General features: G+C 42.2%; 1 protein-coding gene across 1 annotated transcript in view; it reads left to right on the top strand.

Annotated features, from left to right (window-relative positions):
* Positions 1 to 25,925, top strand: part of CLSTN2 (calsyntenin 2) — a 646,459-nt gene that overhangs the window by 597,566 nt on the left and 22,968 nt on the right. The window contains exon 9 of the mRNA XM_008008915.3: positions 15,393 to 15,555. Coding sequence (XP_008007106.3) covers positions 15,393 to 15,555 — 163 coding nt within the window. The remainder of the gene's footprint in view (positions 1 to 15,392; positions 15,556 to 25,925) is intronic.

The following is a 25,925-nucleotide window of genomic DNA, read 5'->3' as shown; positions in this document are numbered from 1 at the left end:
TTCAAATATATTTTCCAAACTTTTAGATTTCTCTTCTTCCTCGAGAACATCAATTAATCTTAGGTTTTGTCATTTAACATAACTTCTTGGATATTTTGTTCATTTAAAAAAAAATCTTTCTTCTTTGTTGCAGTGAGTTAATTCAAAAGCCTTGTCTTCAATCCCTGAAGTTCTTTCTTCCACTTGTTCCATTCTATTGCTGAGAGAGACTTTCCAGTGTATTTTGCATTTCTCTAAGTGTGCCCCTCCTTTCCAGAAATTGTGATTGTTTTTTACTTATGCTATCTATTTTACTGAAGATTTTTCCCTTCATATGTTGTATTCATTAAATTGGACTTCACTTTTCTCTGGTGCCTCCTTGATTAGCTTAATAATTGACTTTCTGAATTATTTTTCTGGCAATTCAGGTATTTATTCTTGGTTTGCATCCATTGCTGGTGAGCTGGTGTGATACTTTGGAGGTGGTAAAGAACCTTGTTTTATGTTACCAGAATTGTTTTTCTGGTTTATTCTCATTTGGATAGACTATGTCAGAAGGAGGATTTGGGACTCACGGGCTGCTGGTCAGATTTTTTTGTCCCAAGGGGTGCTCCCTTGATGTGGAACTGTCCCTCTTCCCCTAGGGATGTGGCTTCCTGTGAACCAAACTGCAGTGATTGTTACTTTTCTCCTGGATCTAGCCACCCAGTAGAACTACTGGGCTCCAGGCTGGTGGTACTGGGTACTGGGGAGTGTCTACAAAGAGTCCTGTGATGTGAACTATCTTCAGTTCTCTCAGCCATGGATACCAGTACCTGCTCTGATGGAGGTGGGAGGGGAATGAAGTAGACTCTGTTAGGGTCTTTGGTTGTGGTTTTGTTTATTGTACTAGTTTTGAGTTGGTTGACTTCTAGCCAGGAGGTGGCACTTTCAAGAGAGCATCAGCTGTGGTGATAGAATAGGGAGGATCAGGTGGTGGGTGAGGCCAGAGAGCTCCCAAGAGATTATGTCCTTTGTCTTTGGCTACCAGGGCAGGTAGAGAAAGACCATCAGGTGGTGGCAGGATTCGGTGTGTCTGAGTGCAGACTCTCCATGGGTGGGGCTTGCTGTGGCTGCTTTGAGGAATGGAGTTCTGGTTCTCAGGTTAATGGGGTTGTTCCCAGGGGAATTATGACTGTCTCTGCTGTGTCATGCAGGTCACCAGGGAAGTAGGGAAAAGCCAGCACTTACAGTCCTCACCCAGCTTCCATGTAGCCCAAAAGACCAGTCTCACTTCCGCCATACTTATCTAACAGCACCAAGTTTATTTCCAGGCAACGGGTAAGCTGGGCTGAGAACTGGCCCCAGGCTACTGACCTGCCAGCTGAGAAAGCAAGCAGGACTTTCAGGATTTATGCCTTCCCACTTGCAGCAGCTTCTGTGCTGTGTCTGCACTCCTGATTCACTCCTCCCACCCCCAGGTTCTGTCCAGGAAACTTTGCATTCCGTTGAAATTGTTACAAAGTTCAGCTGGAAGTTTCCTTCTTCATGTGGTCTATTCCCATTTCCTCTGGCAGCCCTCCCCAAGAACCCCTGTGAGACAGAGTCAGAAATGGCTTTCCTGGGAACTGAGAGAGCCCACAGGGCTCTTCACCCTACTCTTCCTACTCCTGTTTTTCACTTGGCTGTCTAAATTTGTCTCAGCTCCAGGTAAGTCCAAATCCTTCTCTGGTGATCTGGACCATCAGGTTCCCCAGTAAGGGTGTGAGTTCAGGGGCAGATGATTCCTTTTCACACTTTCACAATTTGGGTACTTACAGTTTTTCAGCTGTTTCCAGGGGCCTGCAGCAGCAATCCACTTCCTTCAAAGGGTCTATGGATTGTCTTGGCTTTCCTGGTATGTTCCTGTGGGTAGTTCTTGGAGCAGAAGTTCACGATGTGAGCCTCCACATGTTGCTCTGTCCATCCAAGTGGGAGCTGCAAGTTAGTCCTGCCTCCCATCTGTAATTTTTATTCTGAGTCCTGATCTTTATTTCTTGTCTTCTGCTAGCTTTGGAGTTTGTTTGCTGCTGGTTCTTCCAGTTGTGATGTTAGGTTAACTTGATATATTTCTAGCTTTTTGATGTGGGCATTTATTGCTATAAATTTCACTCTTAACACTGCTTTAGCTGCATCCCAGAGAGTCTGGCACATTGTCTCTTTGTTCTTGTTAGTTTCAAAAAACTTGTTGATTTCTGCCTTTACTTCATTATTTACCCAGGAGTCATTCAGGAGCAGTTTGTATAATTTCCATGTAGTTATGTGGTTTTGAGTGAATTTTTAAATCTTGTGTTCTAATTTAGTTGCACTGTGGTCTGAGAGACTGTTTGCTATGATTTCAGTTCTTTTGCATTTGCTGAGGAGTGTTTCACTTCGATCATGTGATCAATTTTAGAGAAAGTGCCATGTGGCAATGAGAAGAATGTATATTCTTGAGGTGGAGAGTTCTGTAGATAGCTATTAGGTCCACTTGATCTAGAGTGGAGTTCAGGTCCTGAATATCTTTGTTAAAGTTGCTCGCTATTATATTGTGGGAGTCTAAGAATTTGCTTTATGAATATGGTGCTCCTGTATTGAGTGCATATATATTTAGGATAAGTTAGCTCTTCTTGTTGAATTGAACCCTTTACCAGTATGTAATGCCCTTCTTTGTCTTCCTTATCTTTATTGGTTTCAACTAGGATTGTGACCCCTGCTTTTTTCTGTTTTCCATTTTCTTGGTAAATTTTACTCCATTCCTTTGTTTTGAGCCTATGTGTGTCTTTGCACGTGAGATGGGTCTCGGGAAGACAGCATACTGATGGGTCTTGGCTCTTTATCTAGCTTGCCATTCTATGTCTTTAAATTGAAACATTTAGCTCATTTACATTTAAGGTTAGTATTGTGTGTGAATTTTATCCTGTCCTCATGATGCTAGCTGGTTATTTTGCAGACTGGTTTATGTGGTTGCTTTATAGTGTCACTGGTTTGTATACTTCAGTATTTTTGTAGTGGCTGGTAATGGTTTTTTCTTTTGATATTTAGTGCTTCCTTCAGGAGCTCTTGCAAGGCTAGCCTGGTGATGACAAATTCCCTCAGCATTTGCTTGCCTGAAAAGGATCTTATTTCTCCTTCACTTACGAAGCTAACTTCTGCTGGTTCTGAAATTCTGGGTTGGAAATTCTTGAAGAATGTTGAATATTGTCCCCCAATCTCTTCTGGTTTGTAGGGTTTCTGCTGAGAGGACCACTGTTAGTCTGATGGGTTTCCCTTTGTAGGTGACCTGGCCTTTCTCTCTGACTGCTGTTAACATTTTTTTTTTCTTTCATTTGGACCTTGGGGAATTGTATTAGTCTTTTCTCATGCTACTATAATGAACTGCCCACAACTGGGTAATTTATAAAGGAAAGAGATTTAACTGACTTACAGTTCCACATTGCTGGGGAGCCCTCAGGAAACTTATAATCGTGGTAGAAGGCAAAGGAGAAACAGGCACCTTCTTCACAGGGCAGAGTCAGTGCAAGCAGGGGAAATGCCAGATGTTTCTAAAACTATCAGATCTCATGAGACTCACCCACTATCACAAGAAGAGCATAGGAGAAACAGCCCCGGATCCAATTACCTCCACCTGGTCTCACCCTTGACATGTGGGGATTATTGGGATTATAATACATGATGAGATTTTGGGTGGGGACACAGCCAAACCATATCAAGAGTCTGATGATTATGTGTCTTGGGTTGATCTTATGGAGTATCATACTGGGGTTCTCTGCAGTTCCTGAATTTGAATGTTGGCCTATCTTGCTAAGGTTTGGGAAGTTCTGGATGATATCCTCAAGTACGTTTTCCAACTTGATTCCATTCTCCCCACCCCTTCAGGTCCCCCAATCAATCATAGGTTCTGTCTCTTTAAATAATTTCATACTTTTTGGAGATTTCATTCATTCCTTTTCCTTCCTTTTTTTTTTTTTTTTTTTTTTTTCTTATTCTTGTCTGCCTGTCTTATTTCAGAAAAATAGTCTTCAAGGACTGAGATTCTTTCTTCCACTCGGTCTATTCTGTTATTGATACTCATGATTGCATTGTGAATGTCTCATGTTGTGTTCCTCTCTAAACTGGCTATCAGCTCCTGTATTATTTTATCATGATTTTTAGCTTCTTTGCATTGAGTTACAACATGCTCCTTTAGCTCAGCAAAGTTCATTATTACCCACCTTCTGAAGCCTACTTCTATCAGTTCAGCCAAGCCTCAACCCAGTTCTGTGCCCTTGCTGGGGAGAGGTGTTGCGGTCATTTGAAGGAGATGAGGCACTCTGACTTTTTGAGTTTTCAGCATTTTTGCATTTATTCTTTCTGAATCTTTGTGGGCTTTTCTACCTTCGATCTTTAAGGTTGTTGACCTTTGAATGGGGTTTTTGTTGATGTTGTTATTTTCTGTTTGTTTTTCTTTTAACAGTCAAGCTACTCTTCCATAGGGCTGCTGCAGTTTGCTGGGGTTCTGCTCCAGACCCTAGTTGCCTCAGTTTTTCCTGTACCTGTATGTATTACCAGTGAAGGCTGAGAAACAGCAGAGATGATGGCAGCCTGCTCCTGCCTCTGGAAGCTCTATCTGGGGGTTTAGTGACCTGTTGCCAGCCAGAATTGCACCTATAGGAGGTAGCTGGAGACCGTTGTTGGGGGGCCTCACCCAGTCAGGAGGAACAGGATTAGAGACCTGCTTAAATAAGAAATCTGGCTGATTTTTGGTAGTACAGCTGTGCTGCATTGTGGGGGACCCTTCCTTGTCCAGACCCTTGGACTCTCCAGAGCCAGCAGGTTATAACAGCTGAGTTGACTGAACCACAGAGATGACAGTCACCCCTCTCCCCAGGAACTTGGTCCTTCTCATGCAGATTCCAGCTGTCACTTTTGGCTGGCTGGAATTCCAAGCCAGTGGGTCTTAACTTGTGAGGTGTCGTTGAAGTGGGGCCCATAAAATGACACTGCTTGGTTCCCTGGATACAGCCCACCTCCTAGGGGTATGTAGGGATCGATATTCCACCACGCTGGGAATCCCAGGGCCAGAGTATGCAAAATTCCTGGGTCTCTGTGTGTGCCTGAGTGGCTGCTCTGCCGGGACTCCACACACCTCTGTGAGTCAGACCCGAGGCTCTAGTGGCATGGGCTAATGAAGGGATCTCTTGATCTGCAGCTTGCAAAAATCTGTGGGAGAAGCATGGTTTCCTGAGTGGAATCGCTCACTGCTTCCCTTGGCTTCATGTTGTTCCCAGGTGGCTGTCGCCCCAGCCTGCTTTTCTTCATTCTCTACAGGTCGGGCTGTTTGCCTAGTCAGTCCCAGTGTGAGAGTCTGGATATTTCAGTTGAAGGTGCTGAATTCAGGCATCACTTTCATTCCTCTCTCTGAGGGCCACAGACCGCAGCTGCTTTTAATTGGCCATGTTGGCCCTAGGTCCAGCCTCTTTTTTCTAATGTTTAAATTAGTGGCCTGAGGCCATATGGCCTTGCAAGTCTTAAGAGAATCTGGTTTGCATGGTTCCAATCCTCCTGGTAAACAGCTCTCCACTTTATGAAATGAAGTTGACCCTTCAAATATGTCCTTTGGAGCAGGGGCTTTTGTAGTTCTGTCCATTGTCATCTAAACTTAACACAATAAGGCCGTTGGAGTAAAGAATGGCTTTCTAGAATGCAAGGCGCTAAAATAAGGTAACACACTCCTTACTGTAGCATGCTAGTCCACTAGAGCCCAGTCTCACCTCCAGCCACACATCTTTCAAGGATATTTGTTGGAATTTATCATTTCATCATACAATCTTATCTATATTCAAATTCACTAATTTTGTTCTCAACTTTCTCATTTATATTTAACTTATTGATTTATTTCTATTGCCTTTCTGAAATTTTTATTCAGCTCTTTTTCAAACCTGCTTTCCCCGTTCCCTTTCAAACTGCTCCTGTGGTTCCTGTTATGTGAGTTTAATCATTTGTTGTGTTTGCTATTTCTCAGACAGGCAAAGAATTGTTTCTTCTTTGTTTTGTAATCTTTTACTCTGAGCTTATCTCTAGTAGGAATTGTCTAACACATGCCCTAAGCTGTAAATACATCTCTATTGTGAGGTTTTGAGTTTGTCTTTGCTCAGTGCCCTAAAGACTTCAAGGATGCATTTTTAAGTTTGTTTCTGAGTGGAGGATTTCCACAGCATGTGAACTGTGTGCATTTGGACTTGATGCCCGTGCACAGAGCAGACCTGGGCGTCTAACTTATCAGAGGCGACTTATTCCAAAGTGGTTGGCTGGCTTCCTCCCTGCATCCCTAGGGCAGTGGCAGTGTTTATTCTGGGACCCGAATTCAGACAGTCCTTTGAAGCTCCAGGCTTTATGCAGACATCTCAGCTCAAGTTTTTTTTTTGCATAGAGAACTTAGGTCCCCATTCTTGCTCCTCACAGACTTTAAAATTCCAGTTGAGGTGGTAGGCCACAGCTCCTCAGCAGCCACTCAGTTTCAACTCCCCGGTGCAGCTACGCTTTCCTTGTTTTTCATTCCTGAAGAGTTCTGTTTTCTTCTGTTGTTAATGTTATATTATATCCAGCATCTCAATTTATTTGGAAAAGGAAAGCAGTCCCCTATTCAATCAGGCTGAAAATATGTGCTAAAAATTGTATACGCCTTACTTAGCTCAGTTCACACAACAAACCTACACATAGATACTATTGTTATCCTCACTTCACAGATGAGGCTCCCAAGGATTAGAAGGGTTCTGTTATTTTCCCAAAGTCAGAACATGATTCCCTAGAAATGCATGAGGCAGCTGTGATACCTAACTCATTACCCAAAGACTTCGCCTGTAGCAACCCCTTTCACTATCCCATCTGTCTCATTCTGTGGTTCCTCAAACCCCAGGGCAGCTGGTCACTTAGCAGACTGCTCACTCTGTTCAACCACACTCACATCAAAGCCCTCTCACTATTCTCCTGCTACAAATGGTCCTCTTCCCCTGTTCAAGTCCTTTCTATCTTGCAGTAACTTGTCTCAGACTCACTTTCTCAATCAGTCACCCCTCCATCCATCTCTTTCCCCTCTCTAGTGAGTATTGTAAGCTCAGATCAGGAATGAGGGGAGAATAGGCAAGACAAAAGCATTATCAGAACTGTGCAGTAAAGGAAGTGGAGAAAGAGTGGGGGAATGCAAAAGCAATGGTAGTATTCTGGCTTGGATGACAGATTGCATGAGGGAGTGTTTACTGAAGCCAGGGATCACAGGAGAGGGAGCAGGCTAGGCTGTAGCATGGGAGACATTGAGCTCAAACTTGGACACAATGTGTTTGAAGTACCTGTGGAACATCCAAGTAGGGCCATTTGGAGGTACTCTGACATGCAAGTACACCATTTAGAAGATGATTCTCTGCTCAAGATCCTGATTTGGAAGTATTACATTGGTTATGTGTGAAGTGATAATACAAGAGGCCGCATGTGGAAGCCCACAGTGGTGTGTGTGTTAGTTCTAACTTAAAATAAAATAATGTGTTCCTTGAGTTAAGATATCATGTCATTTCAGCCACACAACAATAGTTAATAGTGAGGGACTTCAACAGCTCACTGACAGTGTTAGACAGATCACTGAAGCAGAAAACAAACAATAAAATTCGGGCATTAAACTAGACACTTGACCAACTGGACCTAAGAGACATCTACAGACTACTCCACCCAACAACCACAGAACATACATTCTTCTTATCTGCACATGGAACATATACTAAGATGGATCACATTCTCAGTCATAAAGCAAATCAAAACCATACTAAGCACACTCTCAAGACTGCAATGCAGCAAAAATAGAAATCAATACCAAGATCTCTCAAAACTGCATGAAAACATGTAAGTTAAACAACTTGCTCCTGAATAACCCTTGGGTGAACAACAAAATTAAGGCAGAAATCAAAAAATTCTTTGAAATTATTGAAAATGGAGACACAACTTACCAAAATCTTTGGGATGCAGCTAAGAGGAAAGTGTACAGCACTAAAATGCCTTCATTAAGAGGTTAGAAAGATTTCAATTTAACAATCTAACATAACACCTAGAGGAATAAGGGGAGAGAAAGAACAATCCAACCCCAAAGATAACAGAAGAAATAACTAACATCAGAGGAGAACTGAACAAAATCCATACAAAAGATCAGTAAAACGAAGAGTTGCTTTTTCAAAAGAATAAACAAGATTGATAGAGCACTAGCTAGATTAACAAATAAAAAGAGAAGATCTCAACAGACACAATTGGAAATGACAAAGGTGACATTACAATCAATCCCACAAAAAGCAAAAGATCCTCAGAGACCATTATGAAAAACTCTATGTATACAAACTAGGAAATCTAGAGAAAGTGGATAAATTCCTGCTAACACACAATCTCCCAAGATTGAACTAGGAAGCACATGAAAACCTGAACAAATAATGAATTCCAAAATTTTAAAAACCTACTAACCAAAAAGAGCCCTAGACCAGATGGATTCACAGCCCATTATCAGATCTGCAAAGAACTGATACCAATGCTACCGAAAGTATTCCAAAAAATTGAAGAGAAGGAGCTCCTCCCTAACTCATTCTATGAAACTAGCATCATTCTGATACAAAAATTTGGCAGAGACACAACATAAAAAGAAAACTTCAAGCCACTATCCATGATGAACATAGATGTAAAAATCCCCAATGAAATACTAGCAAACTGAATACAGCAGCACATCACAAAGTTAATTCACCACAGTCAAGGTTTTATTCCTGGGATGCAAGGTTGATTCAACACATGCAAATCTATAAATGTGATTCACCATGTGAACAGAATCAAAAACCACACAATTATCTTAATAGATGCAGAAAAAGCCTTTGGTAAAATCCAGCATCCCTTCATGATAAACACCCTCAACAGATGAGGCATCAAAGGAACATATCTCAAAATATTAAGGGCCGTCTATGACAAACCCACAGCCAACCTTATGCTAAATGGAGAAAAGCCCAAGAAGAACCATTCCCCTTGAGCACTAGAACAAGACAAGGACACCTATTCTCACCACTCCTTTTCAACATAGTACTGGAAGTCCTAGTCAGAGCAATTAGGCAAGAGAAAGAAATAAAATGCATCCAAACAGAAAAAGAATAAGTCAAACCATCTCTCTTTTCCAATGATATGATTCCTTACTTGGAAAACCCTAAAGACTGCCAAAAGGCTCCTGGAACTGATAAAGTTTCAGGATACAAAATTAATGTACAAAAATTAGTAACATTTCTATACACCAATAATGTTCTAGCTGAGAACCAAATCAGGAACATAATCCCATCTACAATAGCCACAAAATAAATGAAATTCCTGAGAATTCATCTAACCAAGGAGATAAAAGATCTCTGCAAAGAAAACTACAAAACACTGCCGAAACAAATCAGAGATGACACAAAGAAATGGGAAAACATTTCATGCTTAAGGATTGGAAGAATCAATATCATTAAAATGACCATACTGCCCAAAGCAATTTATACATTAAATGTTATCCCTATCAAAATACCGATGTCATTTTTCACAGAATTAGAAAAATCTACTCATAAATTTATGTGAAACAGACAAACAACAAAAACAAAGAACCACAGCAATACTGAGCATAAGAAAGAAAGAAAGAAAGAAAGAAAGAAAGAAAGAAAGAAAGAAAGAAAGAAAGAAAGAAAGAAAGAAAGAAAGAGGAAAGAAAGGAAAGAAAGAAAGAAAGAAAAGAAAGAAAGAGACCAAAAACCTGGGGGCATCACACTACTGGACTTCAAATTATACCGTAAGGCAACAGTAACAAAAACAGCATGATACTGGTACAAAAACAGACACATAGACCAATGGAACCAAATAGAGAACCCAGAAATAAATCTGCACATCTACAACCATCTGATCTTCAGCAAAATAGACAAAAATAAGCAATGGAATAAAGACAGTCTATTCAATGAATGGTGTTGGGATAATGGGCTAGCCATATGGAACAGAATGAAGCTGGACTCCTACCTCTCATCATATACAAAAATTAACTCAAAATGGATTAAAAATTTAAATGTAAAACCCCAATTATAAAAATCCTAGAAGAAAACCTAGGAACTACCCTTCTCAACATCAGCTTTGGCAAAGAATTTATGGCTAAGTCTCACAGAAATTGACAAGTGGGAGCCAAAGTAAAGGGCTTCTTCACAGCAAAGGAATTTATCAACAGAGTAAACAGCCTACAGGATGGGAGAAAATATTCATAAACTATGCATTTAACAAAATTCTAATATCCAAAATCTACAAGGAACATAAATCAACAAGCAAAAACAAATAATCTCATTTAAAAATGGGCAAAGGATATGAACAGATACTTCTCAAAGGCAGATGTAAAAGTGGCCAACAAAAATATGAAAAAAATGCACATCATTAATCGTCAGAAAAATTCAAATCAAAACCACAAAGAGATATTATCTCATACCAGTCAGAATGGCAATTATTAAAAAGTCACAAATAACAGATGCTGGCAAGGCTATGGAGAGAAAGGAATAAACTGTTGATGGGAATGCAAACTAGTTCAGCCACTATAGAAAGCAGTTTGGAAATTTCTCAAGGAACTTAGAACTACAATTTGACCAGCAATCCCATTACTGGGTATATATTCAGAAGAAAACAAATTGTTTTACCAAAAAGACACATGCATTTGTATGTTCATAGCAGCACTGTTCACAATAGCAAAGACACAGGACCAACCTAGGTGCCCATCAACAGTGGACTGAATAAAGAAAATGTGGTACATATACACCATGGAATACTATGCAGCCATAAGAAAGAATTAAATCATGTCCTTTGCAGCAACATAGATGGAGCCAAAGGCCATTATTCTAAGCAAATTAACACAAAAAAAGAAAACCAAATACCACATTTTTTCACTTATAAGTGGAAGCTAAACATTGAATACTCATAGACATAAATATAAGAATGATAGACACTGGGACTAATAGATGGGGGAGGGAAAGAGAGGGGAATGGTTTGAAAAACCACCTACTGGTTATTATGCTTGGGTATTACCTGTGTGATAGGATCATTTGTACCTCAAACCTCAGAGTCACACAATATACCCATGTAACAATCTGCATATGTACCCCTCAATCTAAAATAAAAGTTGAAATTATCTTGAAAAATGATGTCATTTCTTTCTCATTAATTTTCTAATACTGCCTAAGACAGAACTGGTCCTATTTTATAGGGTTGTGGTGAAGATTAAATAGTATAAGGAGGAATATGAAAAGCTGCTTCAATATTGAAAAGCGTGTTCCAAGATTGATTGATTGTTTTTATGACTGTCACCCCCTTCTCCCACCTGGAAACCTCCAGATCTCCCATTGCCTACAGAATAAAAGCAACCCAAGTGCTCAGTTTCAGATCTCTCCTTGCAGCCTTATTGCACACTCTTCACCTTTCCCAAATGCAGGCTGACACCCCCAAACTCTGTCATCCCCATCCACCTCAACAGAGTTAACATGGCACCTTGCACAAATCTGTGCTGGATATGAATCCCGATCTGTTATAAGCCTTTCTGTCAATTCTATGACCGGACTATAAGCTCCATAAAGGCGGGTGCTTTTTTTTTTGCAAAGTAGGATATGCATTTTAATAAACGTCTGTAGGAGTTAACAAATGAGTGAATGTGTGTATCTTTATATGCCCGCAAGCCTAGTACCTCTGACAATAAAAATAGACGAATGAATAGAGGAATAAGAGGTTTCTGCTTCACTGCCTTAGAATTTATTACTTGCCAACTATTCGTAATGAAATATTAACAGTTCTTGAATATCCACCCTAAATTCCACCTTCTCCACGCTGGAAAGAATCTCTCCATTCCCTGGGACCTCACAGTGCCTTGCACCTGGTCTACAACACTTACCTCAAGGTTCATTACATTTGAAGATTTTGTGTACTTGATACACCCCCTCCATTAGATTGTAAATCTTGAAAGCAAAGGACATATCTCATAACCTCTGTATCTCTTAACCTCTGTATCTCTTGCAGTACCTAGTAGACATAATAGTTGATAGATAGTAGTTGGTAGGTGAATGTATCTCATGTTGAGCTGCATTCAAAAACACCTGATTTCCTGGGGAAACCAAGTCAGAACTTCCGACCCGGCCACTCATATAACGCTTGGATCAACCAGCCAGCAACTACATGGAGAACCTCTCACCCAATTTTCTCCTCCTTATCTCATGGGAGGCTTCCCTGGCCCCCGACTCACACTGAAATTCGAGCATACTCCTAACTCAGACCTCCTTTGGCATCGTCCCCACTACTGTTCCTGAACGTGTATCCCTGGGTCTCTGGTCGCTGAGTCACTTACTAGGTAAGCTGCAGCTGCCTGCCTTGGGAGCATATCTGCAGGTGTCCAGAGATTCATGTGTCTTTGGTCTAGGCAAGGCCTTAGGCATCATTCCGGGGGATGGTGTCAGACATTCTTGGAGCTTGGACATGCTTGGTGTGGCTGGGTACACCAGTGATTGATGAACAGTCAGGAATTAAAGTTCTTCTCTCCCCCAAGGAAAGGTCACTTTGCTGAATTTTCTTCTTTCTTGGTTGAACTATGCATTGATACATTTATTTTAGCTGCCTCCTGGTTTGATCATTTTTCAATTACAGTTTGTCCCTGCAGTTCTAGCAGAGGGTCAATGTGGGTCTCTTCCTGATCATAGATCCACATTTATAAAACTCTAATTAGGCATTTCCTTTAGCTGCTGTCATGGATTACTTGGTGGAAAAACTCTGCAGGCATTAGCCTTGTGTGAGCTAAAAGATTGTTTAGACACCCAATTAGGAGCTCACTGGGGCAGCTCCCAAGCATTCCTACCTCTGACTCTTGGCTGAGGCTGTTCTTCACACCAACGATGCTCTCCCTGTTGATCCTGGAGAATATAAATCTTGCCATCTTTTGTTATCCATGTTAAAATGAGATAAAATGTGTCCCTTTTACATTAACAGGATTTTGATTTTTTTCTAATACTCAGTGTGGAAAGGGTACAATGCATATGCTCTCTTACCCTCTGCGAGTAGGAGTATAAATAGGCGTAATCTTTGCAGAAAAAAACATTGATAATATGTATCAAGAGTCTTAAAAATACCTCCAGCCTTTGATCCAGTAATTCCATTTCCAGGAATCTTTCCTAAGGATATAATCAGAAATGCAAACAAATATTTATACACAAGAAATTCATTACAGTACCATTTATAATAACTGTTACATATCTGGAAATAAGTATAGTATAGCCATATTACACAGCTACTTAAAATGAAATTTGTAAAGGCATCTTAGTGCTGATGCTAAATGAAACATGCAAACTCAAATTCTTATGCAGTGTGATCCAAATAGACCTTTCCCAGCTGTTGTTTCACAGGATGTTTATAGGAATGCTACAAGTAGAAAAGTTCTATTTTTCGGTAAGGTTGAAAAGTTCTTATAGTTTGAGAATCACTGTTTTTATGCTGGGCATCATGGGGGCTGTTGTTCAATGCAGCACGCTTTGGAAGAACTGGAGAAAAAACACCTAGGAAAAAAATTGTAATGTTGAGAGGGGATGCTGCCACTGTTGAGTTATATAATTACTTCTTTGCAATTTTTTGTGTTGTCCTACAAAAATGCTAAGTGTTATAAATGAAATAATGCCAGAGGATTAGTCTCCATCCAGCTTCGGCAGATGAGGATTGTTGTAGAGCCAGCTAAAGCACATGAATTCAACATGCCAGTCACACAGAGAGGATGGTCACTGTGAGGGCGGTGACAGAGGCCAGGATGGGGGAGCCCCCGAGTGCTGTCTGGTTGGTTCTCGACGCTCTGCCTACATTCCACAGGGCATGGGGTATGGTCAGGGTTACCTCCCTGTCACCCACTTCCTCCCTGCCCTGGGCCTGACTGGAGGTTTCCAGATACCTCTGGGAATATCCTCAGGATGTAAACCATATTCCAGGTTACCTCTGTTGCTTGGCTATCCTTGATTGCAATCCCCAAGCCCAGGGTGCTCCTACCTCTTTGGGTTGGGTGCTTGATTCAAATATGTAGTTCTCTACTACTCTATCAGCCCTGCCCTCTATGTTCAGGTCTGCCTGTGTGCCACCTGCATGTCTTGGGGTCACCCCAATAACAGGCCTAGCTTGAGAGCCCTGCACCCAGCCCAGAGTTTGGTCCAGGGCATGGAGCATGAAGGGAGTGGAAACTGGGTCGGGACCTCTCACTGAGTATAACAGAACTTCACAGAGATCTGCCTGGACCCCTCCTGCTTACCTTCCAAAGTCCCCTAAAATATTCATCAGACTTTATCAGACTAATGGGCTTCAAAAGGAGCAATTTTCTGAGACATGAGGCAGGACAATATAAAAAGAACATTAAGGAAAAAAACCTTATTTCAAAATGAAAGGAGAAAGATTATTTAGCATCCCCGTTGGTGTTATCTATTCATGAGAAACAGCACATTTAATCCAGCCTGGAATTGTAGGGAGGGCTTTGATACCCTCACCTTGGGGTCACCTTCATTCAGAACTCATCTGTCTCCTCTGCCACAGATGGCAGAGTTGATGGAGACAAGAGGATGCAGATGAGAGACATTTCAGAGGTGGCCTTCACAGGGTGTGGGAGGGATCAGAGGGAGTGTGAAGGAGAGTCCAGCATGACTCCCAAGGCACTTGCTTAGGGATGGGACAGACGGTGGCATTGTTCTCGAGTCTTGGCACCTTTCATGCCTCCTATCTCCCTTTCCAAGACATGCCCATCTTGGTTTCTATCTCGTCTCATGCTGTATGAGTTCAGTCCCTTGAGGTTAAGAATCTTGACTCTGTTCCAGCCCCCCAGCATCTTTACCAATCCACTAAGCTGCCTTCTGTAGCCTTGGGCACTTGTGGGTTCCCAGAACAGAGGGTTTGGGGTTAAACAACTTGTGTGGGTATAAAGTGAGATCCTTGGTTCCTGATCAGCCTAGCAATCATCAGAGCCACCTGGCAATTTTTACACAAGATTCCCAGCCCTGAGACCAGGAGTCTTGGGTTTAAAAAGCTGTGAAAGGGTGCCCTGCACTGAGTTCAGGCCAGTAGGACCCACTTGTTGTTCCTCTCTGCCTCCCCAGGTGCACCAAGGTAAGGCTGAAAAATCTCCCCATCATCCACTATCTGCCTGATGATCGAATTCTTGGGTGTTTCTCTTTCCTACAGTTTGCCCCATCATGTTTGATGATGAGCTTCTGTAACTTCAGTGTATGTCAACTGTTATATTCCTTGAGTGCTTTGCAATAGAAATTGTTGACCCAAAAATGTGGTGTTCTCCTTTCATAGAGTAAAAGCCTGTTTGTTTTATTACATATTCAATTTTAAATGTTGCTTCTCTTTCATTCTCTTAGATTTGTGACAAAGAGTGGCACTACTATGTCATCAATGTGGAGTTTCCTGTGGTAACCTTATACATGGATGGAGCAACATATGAACCATACCTGGTGACCAATGACTGGCCCATTCATCCATCTCACATAGCCATGCAACTCACAGTTGGCGCTTGCTGGCAAGGTAATCCTAAGTGAAACCCTTTTCTCTGACCTGTTTGTGAATAGTTCTTGGAAAATAACTGGTAGAGAAAAAGGAAAAGCAAGTGGTGTGAGAATAGGCTAGAAAAATTACTACCCGTTACAAAAAAAAATGCAAGACATATAAAAATGAGTATAAATCCACAAACTGAACATATTGTATAATAACAAGCTTAAGGCCAGATTTTCATTTTAGATCAACATGAGCAGTTTCATGGTTGTCTCTGAGTTGCTAATGTATTTTATTGTTTTGAAGTCTTATTCATTTCCAAACTGGGGCTATACAGAGAAAAAAACTGAGTGTAGAATCTTGTGTTCAAATTTCTGGTTGGCTCTGATGAGTGCTAGGCTGATCAGGAACCAAGGATCTCCCTTTATCCCCACACAAATTGTTTAAGCCCCAAACCCTCTGTTCTGGGAACTCACAAATGCCCAGGGCTTGCCCAGGGCTGTGGAACGCAGCTTGTCTACAAGCCATGAGGCCACAGAAAGCCACTCTCAAGGTCAGCTCAGCCCTCAGTGCCTTCCCTGGCATCTAAGGATAGAGGCTCTTTATGCCCTCCTGCTTGAAGGTGTCTGTCCCCTCCTCTCTTCCTGTGCACTCCTCTCTCCTAATCCCCAAACCCAAGCAAATCTCCTCCTTGGGATCAGGAAACCCAGCTCTCCAAGCATGCATGTGATCTTTCTGTCTCTCACTCAGGTCTGCTGGAGTCTTTGTTTCAGCTCCTTTAAGGGCTGGGTATGATCTGAAGTACCAGTAAGAGAGCAGAAGGAAATGAAAATGCTCCCCAAATAAGCAGATGAGTACTTTGAGATATGACACAACCTTGTATTGATGGATTCTGTGAAAATTACCAAGATTTGTGACTTTGACTCTTCACCACGAGGGGCTGGGGATAGAGGTGGGCTATAGTATAAGAATATGCTGGCCGGGCGCAGTGGCTCACACCTGTAATCCCAGCACTTTGGGAGGCCAAGGCGGGCGGATCACGAGGTCAGGAGATCGAGACCATCCTGGCTAACATGGTAAAACCCTGTCTCTATTAAAAAATACAAAAAAATAGCTGGGAGCGGTAGTCCCAGCTACTCGGGAGGCTGAGGCAGGAGAATGGCGTGAACCTGGGAGGCAGAGCTTGCAGTGAGCCGAGATAGCGCCACTGCACTCCAGCCTGGGAGACAGCGAGACTCTGTCTCAAAAAAAAAGAATATGCCTTCAGAAGACCAACTGACCCATGAGTGAACTAGGACAGACACATGCCCCTGTAGGTTGGATAAAGTAAGTTCTGGGCAGCTCCATGTAAAAGAAGATGGAAAGGAGTACATACAGTGCAGCCTGGAAGCACTAGAGATTCCAAACCCGGGAAGGAGATAATGTGTAAATGAGGCAAGAGGAAGTGTTTTTGAGCTGAGCCCACCTACTTGATGTCTCGCATGTGTCACATGATAGCAAAATGTTTATTAAATATTTCAGTAGAGCTTGGTAATGACAGTATCTCCAGTTGCAGGCTTCCCAGATTGCCAGGGAGACCATGTCACCTGGCAAGAGTTAATGGAACTATTTAGTATAACAGGGCAGTGACTCAGAGGTTGCACAGGAATCAGTAACACTGAACACAACTATGCTAGAGAAATGGCTCCCTGGTGTGGCTTAGTGCCCCGGCCAGATACTCCAACCAGCCTGTGGGTGTTATGGAACATAGCCTGGATAATGCCCCTAAGAAAACAATGCCCTAATCATGTCCCCTTCCATGTTACCATGCTTCTACTCAAGAGCCCCTCAGAAACCACATCTGAATCCCTGTCACCCCAGTGTGCAATTACCAAGATTTGTGACTTTGACTCTTCACCATGAGGGGCCGGGGATAGAGGTGGGCTATAGTATAAGAATATGCCGGCCGGGCGCAGTGGCTCACACCTGTAATCCCAGCACTTTGGGAGGCTGAGGCATGTCCCCAGAGTGGGGAAGTAGCCCCACAAAATAAAATGTGATTTTATAAGGTACTAAAATCAATAAGAATAAGCTAAGTTGCACTGCAATGACAAGCCCCAACTCTCAGTTCCTAAAATAATTCTCACTTCATATTTACGGAAAATCAGTGAGGGCTCTTTTCTGCCTTATCTGCAGTCAGTAGACAGAGCAGCCACATTGCATGGCTGGATACGTAGCAAGAGGAAAAGAAAGCATGGCAAATCATGCACAAACTCTTAAAGCTTCCACTTGCAAGTGATGCCAATCATTTTTATTCGTATTTTATTGGGCAAAGCAAGTCAGAAGGCCACATCTAACTACATCAGGGCAGGAAACTGAAATCTATACTGTATCTAGGAGAAAAATTGAAAATATTGCATTAACATTGATGAACGCCACAGTCTGTCCACCGGGCCAACAAGTATTTTGTTTGGCTCTCTTTCCCACATGGAAAATACTCCCATCCTTCCTTAAATGGGACATGCCCAAATTCTCACTTCTTACTGGTTCCAGGCTCAATGTCCAAGCTTTCCAAGTGATTCCTAGTGATCTCCTCATGAGGGTGAGATGCACAGAGGCTTATAGCAGGCCAAGATGTAGCTGCACTTGATGTGGAGACCTATATACTAATAGGACAAATTACTTTCCACCAATGCAACCACCATGCCCTCCCCACCAACACACACACATTCATGCATCTGCATATGTGCACATGCACACATACCATACAACAGTAGAATGAGGCAGACCAACCAGCAAACTCTTTCAGTAAGAGGGAGAAATACAGCAGTCTTTGGTCCATAGCAATTCTGAAATCCTTTGGGTCAGATGTTATAAGGACCCCTCTCTTAGGGTGGGAAATATTATTTGTGGCCCTTTATTCCATTCCCTGGAAGATGTTTCCTTCCTTAGTATCCTTCTAGGCCACATCTGAAGAGGACATTGTCACTCTATAAATAGCAGCTCTACTATTGTATCTCATTACAGTTTATTTAAAAGCCATTCCACAAAAATGATCTCAAACAGGAAACCCAAGTATACATTGACTTTCAAAGAATGTAGTAGAAAGAATGATGACAAGGGTGTTCACCAAGTATTTTTGGTCCTTTTTCTAGATACATGCTAGGACTGATCTTCCTTAGAGTTAGGTGTGGTCATGGGACTTGCTTTGGCCAATTAACTGTGAGCAGAAGTGCCTTCTGTTGTTTCCTTGTGGAAACTTTAAAAGCTGGTATTGCAAGGAGGCCCTTTATACACATGGGGTGTTTACAGTTCTGAAAGAAAATGTTATCTGTCACAATTTGTAGATAAGGAAACTGAGGCTCAGAGATGAAGGAGTTTACCCAAAGTCACTCAGTTGAATATGCCCAACCTCAAGCCTTCAATACCTATGCTCTTTTCACTGTGTCTCACTGCCCTCTATTGCTAATTGGTCATTTTGCTTATGTAATTATGTTTGGAAAAAGGCAGGAGCTAATGTGTACTGATACAAATGCTACAAACTTTCCAACTCCGGAGACATATGACAACCCTGTAATAAATTTTTAAAAACACACAAGAATGCTGCATTCTCCTTGCTAATCTTTTATTTTGTAAAACCTAAGTGACCCACCAAGGAACAATAAAAGAGTTTCAGTTTTGGGGTTAAAAAAAAAAGTGATCTCAAATCAAATCCCAGCCTTGCCATCTAATAGCTGTATGGACTCAGCAGTATCCTTAACTTCCTGGAGCTTGTATTTTATTTTTAATCTGAGAAATAAGAGTAAGACCCACCTCACAGAATTCCTGTAGGGACTAGATGCTAGGCACATCTAGTGTGCTTGCATGTTTTGCTTGAATGATTGTGTAAATTTTAGAACATCTCCCTGTCCTCCCCTCCACAACCTTCTCTGAGCCTCTCATCTAAGACCAATACTGCAGACAATCTGCAAGACCATAACATGCTCTAGCTTCTGTGGCCCTGGCTTTCCCATGGCTCCTTGCATGCACTGACTTTTTTCTCCTTCCTCAGGACCAACCCTCAAGTATAGACCCTGACCTCACAGGTTCACTGATGGTCAGGAAGGTAAATGAAGCTGGAAAATAGTCAGAAGACAGGTATTGGAAGGTGGGGCTTGAGATGTAGGTAGGAACCTGATCATGCAGTGGTTTGGGCCATAGGAAGATTTCAGCAGAAGAAAAATTCTTAAGATCTTTAAAATTGGGCTTTATAGAAAGTCTCATAGGTCACCAGGAAGGTAAGGGAGGCAACACCGTATGCTGCGGCAGGGAAGTTTGGCATACGTGTATTCAGGGTTCCTTATCACTGGAATGTACGTGAACCACAAGGAGTGGAATCTGGGAAAAGGAGATGAGACCAAATCCTGGGACAGCACACTGCTTTGTTAAAGACCTTGGGTTCCCACAAATACTCACATCCTCCTTGAAGCCACATTTTTGTCTTGGATGAAAATATCAAAAGATCTTTCAATAAGACATGATGCTGGGAAATTAATGGCCTATGATGCAGCCCTTATCTCTGCATGCTTCTAAACCTTCTGAAGTCCGCTTAGATACATAATATAAGCTCTCTGTCTGAACCTCTAATTGCCTTTGGGCTTGCAGTTGTGGGGAGTGTTTCAGGTGCTTTTGAGGTTGGCAAGGGAACTAGCTCCCATTTGTGAAATTTCCAATGAGGCTTTAACAATGGAAATAGAAAATGGTTTGATAGCAGCTGCTTGTTGGGATCTCCTGGGAACTAGCTCTAGCACTGTGGCTGGACAGTGTTCTGCAGCCCCAATTAGACAACTCGTCCTATTAGCCAATTTGAAAGCCAAAATAATCACTGAAACTTCATTTCCATTAGTATTTATTCTAGCAATGAAAAAAAGACACTTCCTTTACACTTAAGAAATGTTACCAGCAAGGCCTAGAGCATGTGGCATCTCTTGATTGTAGGGAAAGGCTTGTACAGTCGGGATGAACCTAGCATCACAAAAGAGGTCCCCTTCCTCTGTGTAGCTGTGGCTAATGCACATCCCCTTACTATGATTTCTGTGTCCGGGATGACACAGAACTCTCAGGATGGAGTCAGACCCTCTCCCATGGCTGAGCTCACCCAGTGCTGAGTCAGCTGCTCCTGGCTTTAGACAAATACCAGGTTCCTTATTTCTCTATGGGTCACAAGGGAAAAGATCATTTAAAAGACTAAATTAATTTGTCCTTTTCCTTAGATTTCCTAATTATCCCATTTCTAAGAACAAAAATTCAAGTTCTATTCATAAACAGTAAAAATTGTATACTCACATCTGCCTCAATCCTGGACCTCTAAACTGGGCCTGATTACCCGGGTACTATAACCCAGCTGTGCAAGGGAGTGAGTCAGGTAGGTTGCCGGTTGTGCCAGACCAGTGCCTTAAAGATGCTGCTGCATGGGGAGGTCCGGGGCATCTCTCCCCATGCCACGACCAGAGCAACTCTGTTTTACCTATTTTGTGTTAGCCGTTAATGAAATGGCTAAGCATGTTTGAAGAACTACAGTTCTAGGCACTTTCTCAAAAAGCTGCCACCCTGCTCCTTGCCTGATCCTCATCTATTCTTGGTGATCTCATCTCAGGGTAGGCTACCTGTGACTCCACTCTAGTGACCTCAGTCCCTGTCTCTGCCAGGGGACTCTCCTCCAGTGTCGTGGGCTGTGACCTTCCTAGAGTGTCCAGTCTTGCCTACTCCTACTATGATACCTCCCTCTAGTCTTAGATAAGGAAGGCTTTCTACTCTGGATCCTGGTCTTGCCGAATCCTACCCTCTACTTAACAAATAAGGCAGCAGGATGTAGAGAAGCTGTTTCTAAATATTAGAGCCTGTAAAGAGACAGATGCAGAATCCTCATCGTGGTTTTTGGGAGAAGCCGAAGCAAAGAATAGGAATGATCAAAAATTGATAAGAAGGCAGAAATAACCCGTGAGAGTTGCAGTAACGTATGATTCGTGGGTATAGGGAAATTGGAGCCTCATGTGGTCCTGAGATCATGTGGCTGCACATTTTCAGGTCATTTTTTTCTGCCAGACAATAGCATTAGTACAGATGCTTGGAGTGCATGCCTTCATTTAATAAGCTTGTTCTAATTTAGTACAAACTTCTCTTAATAAAGTCTGCATTGAAATTATACTGAATCCCTAGTGTGTCTGCCGCTGGAAGAAAGAGGCACATGCTAGCATAGCCTGCCTTACATTCAGGTCGCATTTTCCAAGGAGTTCTTCATGAAGCTCCAGTCCTACAGGATACCCTTTCACAAAGAGGCCAAGGTCAAGTTGGGGAAACAGGATAAGCCATTCCCAAACCACCATATTTGAGAGTCACAGTGCATGTTCACTTATTAAAGGCTCTCAAAAGCACTCCAGCAAAGCAATGTGTTTGACTTTGATTCAAGTTCCTCAATCTTATGCAGCCATAGAACTCACTCTGTGAAACATCTTATTGGAGCTACTAATGCAGTTCTTCCCTATTAGGTCAAGAGTTTTCAAGGGGCAAGGGCTAGCCACTCTGAGAGATCCTCTCCTCTGCTTTCCTTGACTTCAGGATCTATAGAAGGCTGATAATTAATGTTTGTTAAATTATAACCTATTCTTGAGGCTATCTTGACAAAGGTATGTGGCTCATGTTCTGGCACACACAGAGGTAACTAAAAAGATGTCTCCTAACATTGTCTATATTAAAAATTAAGAAAAAATTGTTTTAGGTCCTAGAGTCAATTTGACGTGGCGGCACATCTGGTTTGAAGATGATACAGATTAAAATCAAGTTTAAAGTTCAGTGAATCATATCTGGAAACAGTATCACTGTTTCCTACTGCTGCTTATTTGCTCTAGGTCTTTGAAGTTAGCATCTTCCTTTCTCAGGCCCTTAGTTCCTTCACGTGAAAAACAAAACAACATTCTGGATGATAAATGAAAGCCCTTCCAACTCCATGAATTTGGGTTCTCAACCCAGAGAGCTGACATTTGTAGTCATCGCTAAGTTGTATGTTTTGTTCACTGTAATGCTATATAAATATGTGCTGGAAAGCCTGCAGAGGTGGATTCATAAAAATGAAAGGGTTGAGAAAGCCTGCTGGGAGTGTGCCATGGCCAGCCATGATGACAGATCATCTGTCCCCACAAGCCACCTGCAGCCTACAGCTGTGCGAGCATTCCCCGGGATTGTGTGGACAGAGTTTTAAAGCTGTATTTATAGGGGTCTATTACACACTTCACTTAGTCTTTGCATTCCGTAGGTATCTACATCACTGAAGTGAGGAAATGAGAGAAAGCAAGATTTCAGATGGTCTCGTTATTTGCATTGCTTAAAATTGACACCCAAGCATCCATGAAATTGTGTTCATCAAGGGGCATCCCCAGGAACCAGCCAAACACAGAGCAGCATCCAACCCCAGCAAGAGGATACATGGCCCCCAGTCCTCTCCATGAGTTTCTCAGATTAAATAGCCATGGGAATGGCAACTGGAAAGACCAGCAGGATCCTGAACACACTTTGAACAGGAAGAGACTTAGCATGTTCACACTACATAGATGCGTGCATATTTTTACCTCAAAATATACTTAGAAGAGAGTGGACATACTGGTTCAAAAGCTGTATTATCATGTGTGAGCATGATAAAAGGAATCTGGGGGAATGAGTGTGTAGCTCTTCATTCCTGATGCAAACTCCGACTCAGAATAAGACAGGCTACATTAAATTGTGTTTGCTAAATACAACTGTTTTTCAAGACTACCATGTATTCCAGCAACCTTGACACCAGTTTCTGGGAGTTGCTGCTGAAGCCATTCTGTATCCACAGAGCCCAGTATAATCGAACATTTTCCCCCAGCACTGAGTCAGTCCCAACCCATCCCCCTCCAAGAAATTCCCCCTTGAGCCTTCCCAGCCACATCTCATTGTCTGGCATGTAGGCCAAAGGCTTGGGAGCAAGCAACACCTGAGTTTGAATCTTGGCTTCACTCATTTCTGGTTATGTGGCTTTGGTCAAATTATCTAACTTTGAAAACCTCATCTATAAAAGTTTTAAGTGTGGCAGATAAGAATCTCAATGCACAAATTTAAAAATTGTCTTCTTCACATCCAGCCTGGTTTCAGTTCAAGCCCCCAGTCCACCTGAGTGGGGGAGATTTAACCACTGCTAATTTACATTTCTTCAATTTCTGTAGGGTGCTGACTGATTGCAGGGAGATTTGTATAGTGCTAGAGTTTTCAGCAGGGCCTCCAGGAACCTTTCCACACATTGTGGAAATTGTGCCCACCTGTTTTGATTCTCAGTCACTAATGGTCTGTCAGAACTGGCAGCTGTCTTGGGATCGCCTTACTTAGGGGCACACAAATATTTCTGCTGCTTCTCATTCTTCCTCTGTAGGAACGTCCGTGGTCCATCTGCCCAGCTGTACCGGGCCAGCATTCCCTACTGGCATCACACACACCCCTGCCAGGGCTCAGTCCAGGAAGCAGGCTTCAGGTGTCTCCGCTCTGTACCTCGGATGTCTTCTCTGCTTCCCTGCCACAGCCACACCCACCCCCAAGTCTGGGGTTTCCTTTATGACTCTGGGGGGAGGCCAGATTCTCTTCTTCTGTTTCCCCAAAGGTTAATCTATACCCAGATCTCCTCCATCCTCCTCATGGTTTAGGCTTCTGAAAACCACACCAAGCAGAGACTCAGCTCCAGGCCCCTTCTACTCTTCTCTCTGCCATGACCCTCCCTGCGACAATGAGCTCAAAGCCAGGCTGTATTTAGATGGAAGGTAAGGTAGAAGAAACAACTAGGGAAAAAGTAAAAGAACAGAAGCTAAGACTTCAAACATACTATCCCTCTGCTTAAGGATTAAATAAAATAGCATGTGAAAGAACTTGTCGTGTTTCAAGGGCCTAACAAATGATGGTTATTTTTTTCCCTCTTACCTGTAGGACACATTGCCTATATCAATTGTTTGGAAATGAATCATATCCTACCTTAGAACATCTATCATACTGGCAATTTACTCATATTTTTATTTTATTTTTGGTGTCTATATGTTATTCTCTCAAATAAATGTAAGCTCCTGAAGACCATGGTTCGCATCTTAAATTAACTGAATCTAACAGAAGGCTAGTCATACAGAAAATGCTTTAAAAATGGGTGCAGATCTAGCATCAGAAATCCAAAATCATGTTTGCAAACATTTAAGGAAGATTCTTTATGGAAAAAATGAGGTTATTTTAAGATTATTCATAGGCATGTTTATGTCTAATTGTTAACCAACAGAGGAGTCACGTGGCCTATTCAGACACCCTAGATATTCAAAGGAAAGATTTTTTCAATGCATCTTTTATTTTTTTAAAATCCTGCGTCACAACCATCCGAGTGGAAATATATTTCAAATTTTATACTGGCCTCCTATTGAAAAATGCTCATTGAATCAATTTCCTGGAGCCTTGTCACTGATAAATAGAGTGCATCACACATCTGATATTCTTGAGTCAAAAATATAGAACATGAGTGTATTTTGCTGAGAGAAGATGGCTTGTAGGAAACTGTCTTAGCATTCAAGACAGTCACAAAGTTTGGCCTTTGAGGCTAAAGCTGCTGAGTGATCAGTTAAAGAGGGCTACAGGATAGATCCTAATGGGCTTTCTCTCAGTCTCATTCTAGGCCTGGTTGCCTGGCACCACCAGGAAACCTCGGTTGGTCCTGTGCATGGATGGATGTATTCACATTATAGGAACACACACTTTACCACTTCCTACTGGTGTGACTTTTGGTCACCTACTTCCCCTCTGTAAGCCTAAATTTGTTCATCTATCACTATAGAATGAGTATCTACCTCCCAGCAGTTTTATGAAGATTCCATGAGATGATGTATGCTGAGGATGTCACATGGTGTTGGGTACATATTGTATGCCCAGTAAATGATAGTAGTTGTTGTTGGATTTGCTGTTCCAAGGAGGAGGAGGCTAAGAGGAGATCACCAACTGGATGCCCTGGAGAGGGGCAGCTCCACTATTCACACACAGGCTCACACCCTCCGCCTACAGATCAACAGAGATGCACCTTTGCTGGGAAAGGAACATGCTAATGGCTTGAAGGAGCACTTTATGCATGGGGGCACTAAGGATTTAAATCAGAAGACCCCAGTTAGCGTCCCCATAGCCATGGGCCATGTCAACTAATTCCTCAAAGCCAAATCTGTTTAGAGCTTTTTGTAAACTGAGCACCTCAAAAGAAACTTATCCTTTATTTTCAAAGTGAAGATGCTTTGGGTGGCAAGTAACAACACTGTTGGTCAAAATGGCTCAAACCATAAAGATGGATAAGTGGCACTCCAGGCTGAGAACGTCCCAAGGCAGAGCAGGGAGCAGGGCAGCTCACGCTCTGCTCTTCC

The sequence above is a fragment of the Chlorocebus sabaeus genome, chromosome 15 (assembly GCF_047675955.1).
Source record: "Chlorocebus sabaeus isolate Y175 chromosome 15, mChlSab1.0.hap1, whole genome shotgun sequence".
In the NCBI taxonomy this organism is placed as follows: domain Eukaryota; kingdom Metazoa; phylum Chordata; class Mammalia; order Primates; family Cercopithecidae; genus Chlorocebus; species Chlorocebus sabaeus.
The sequence above is the reverse complement of the archived record's forward strand: the minus strand, read 5'-3'. Positions and strand labels throughout refer to the sequence as shown.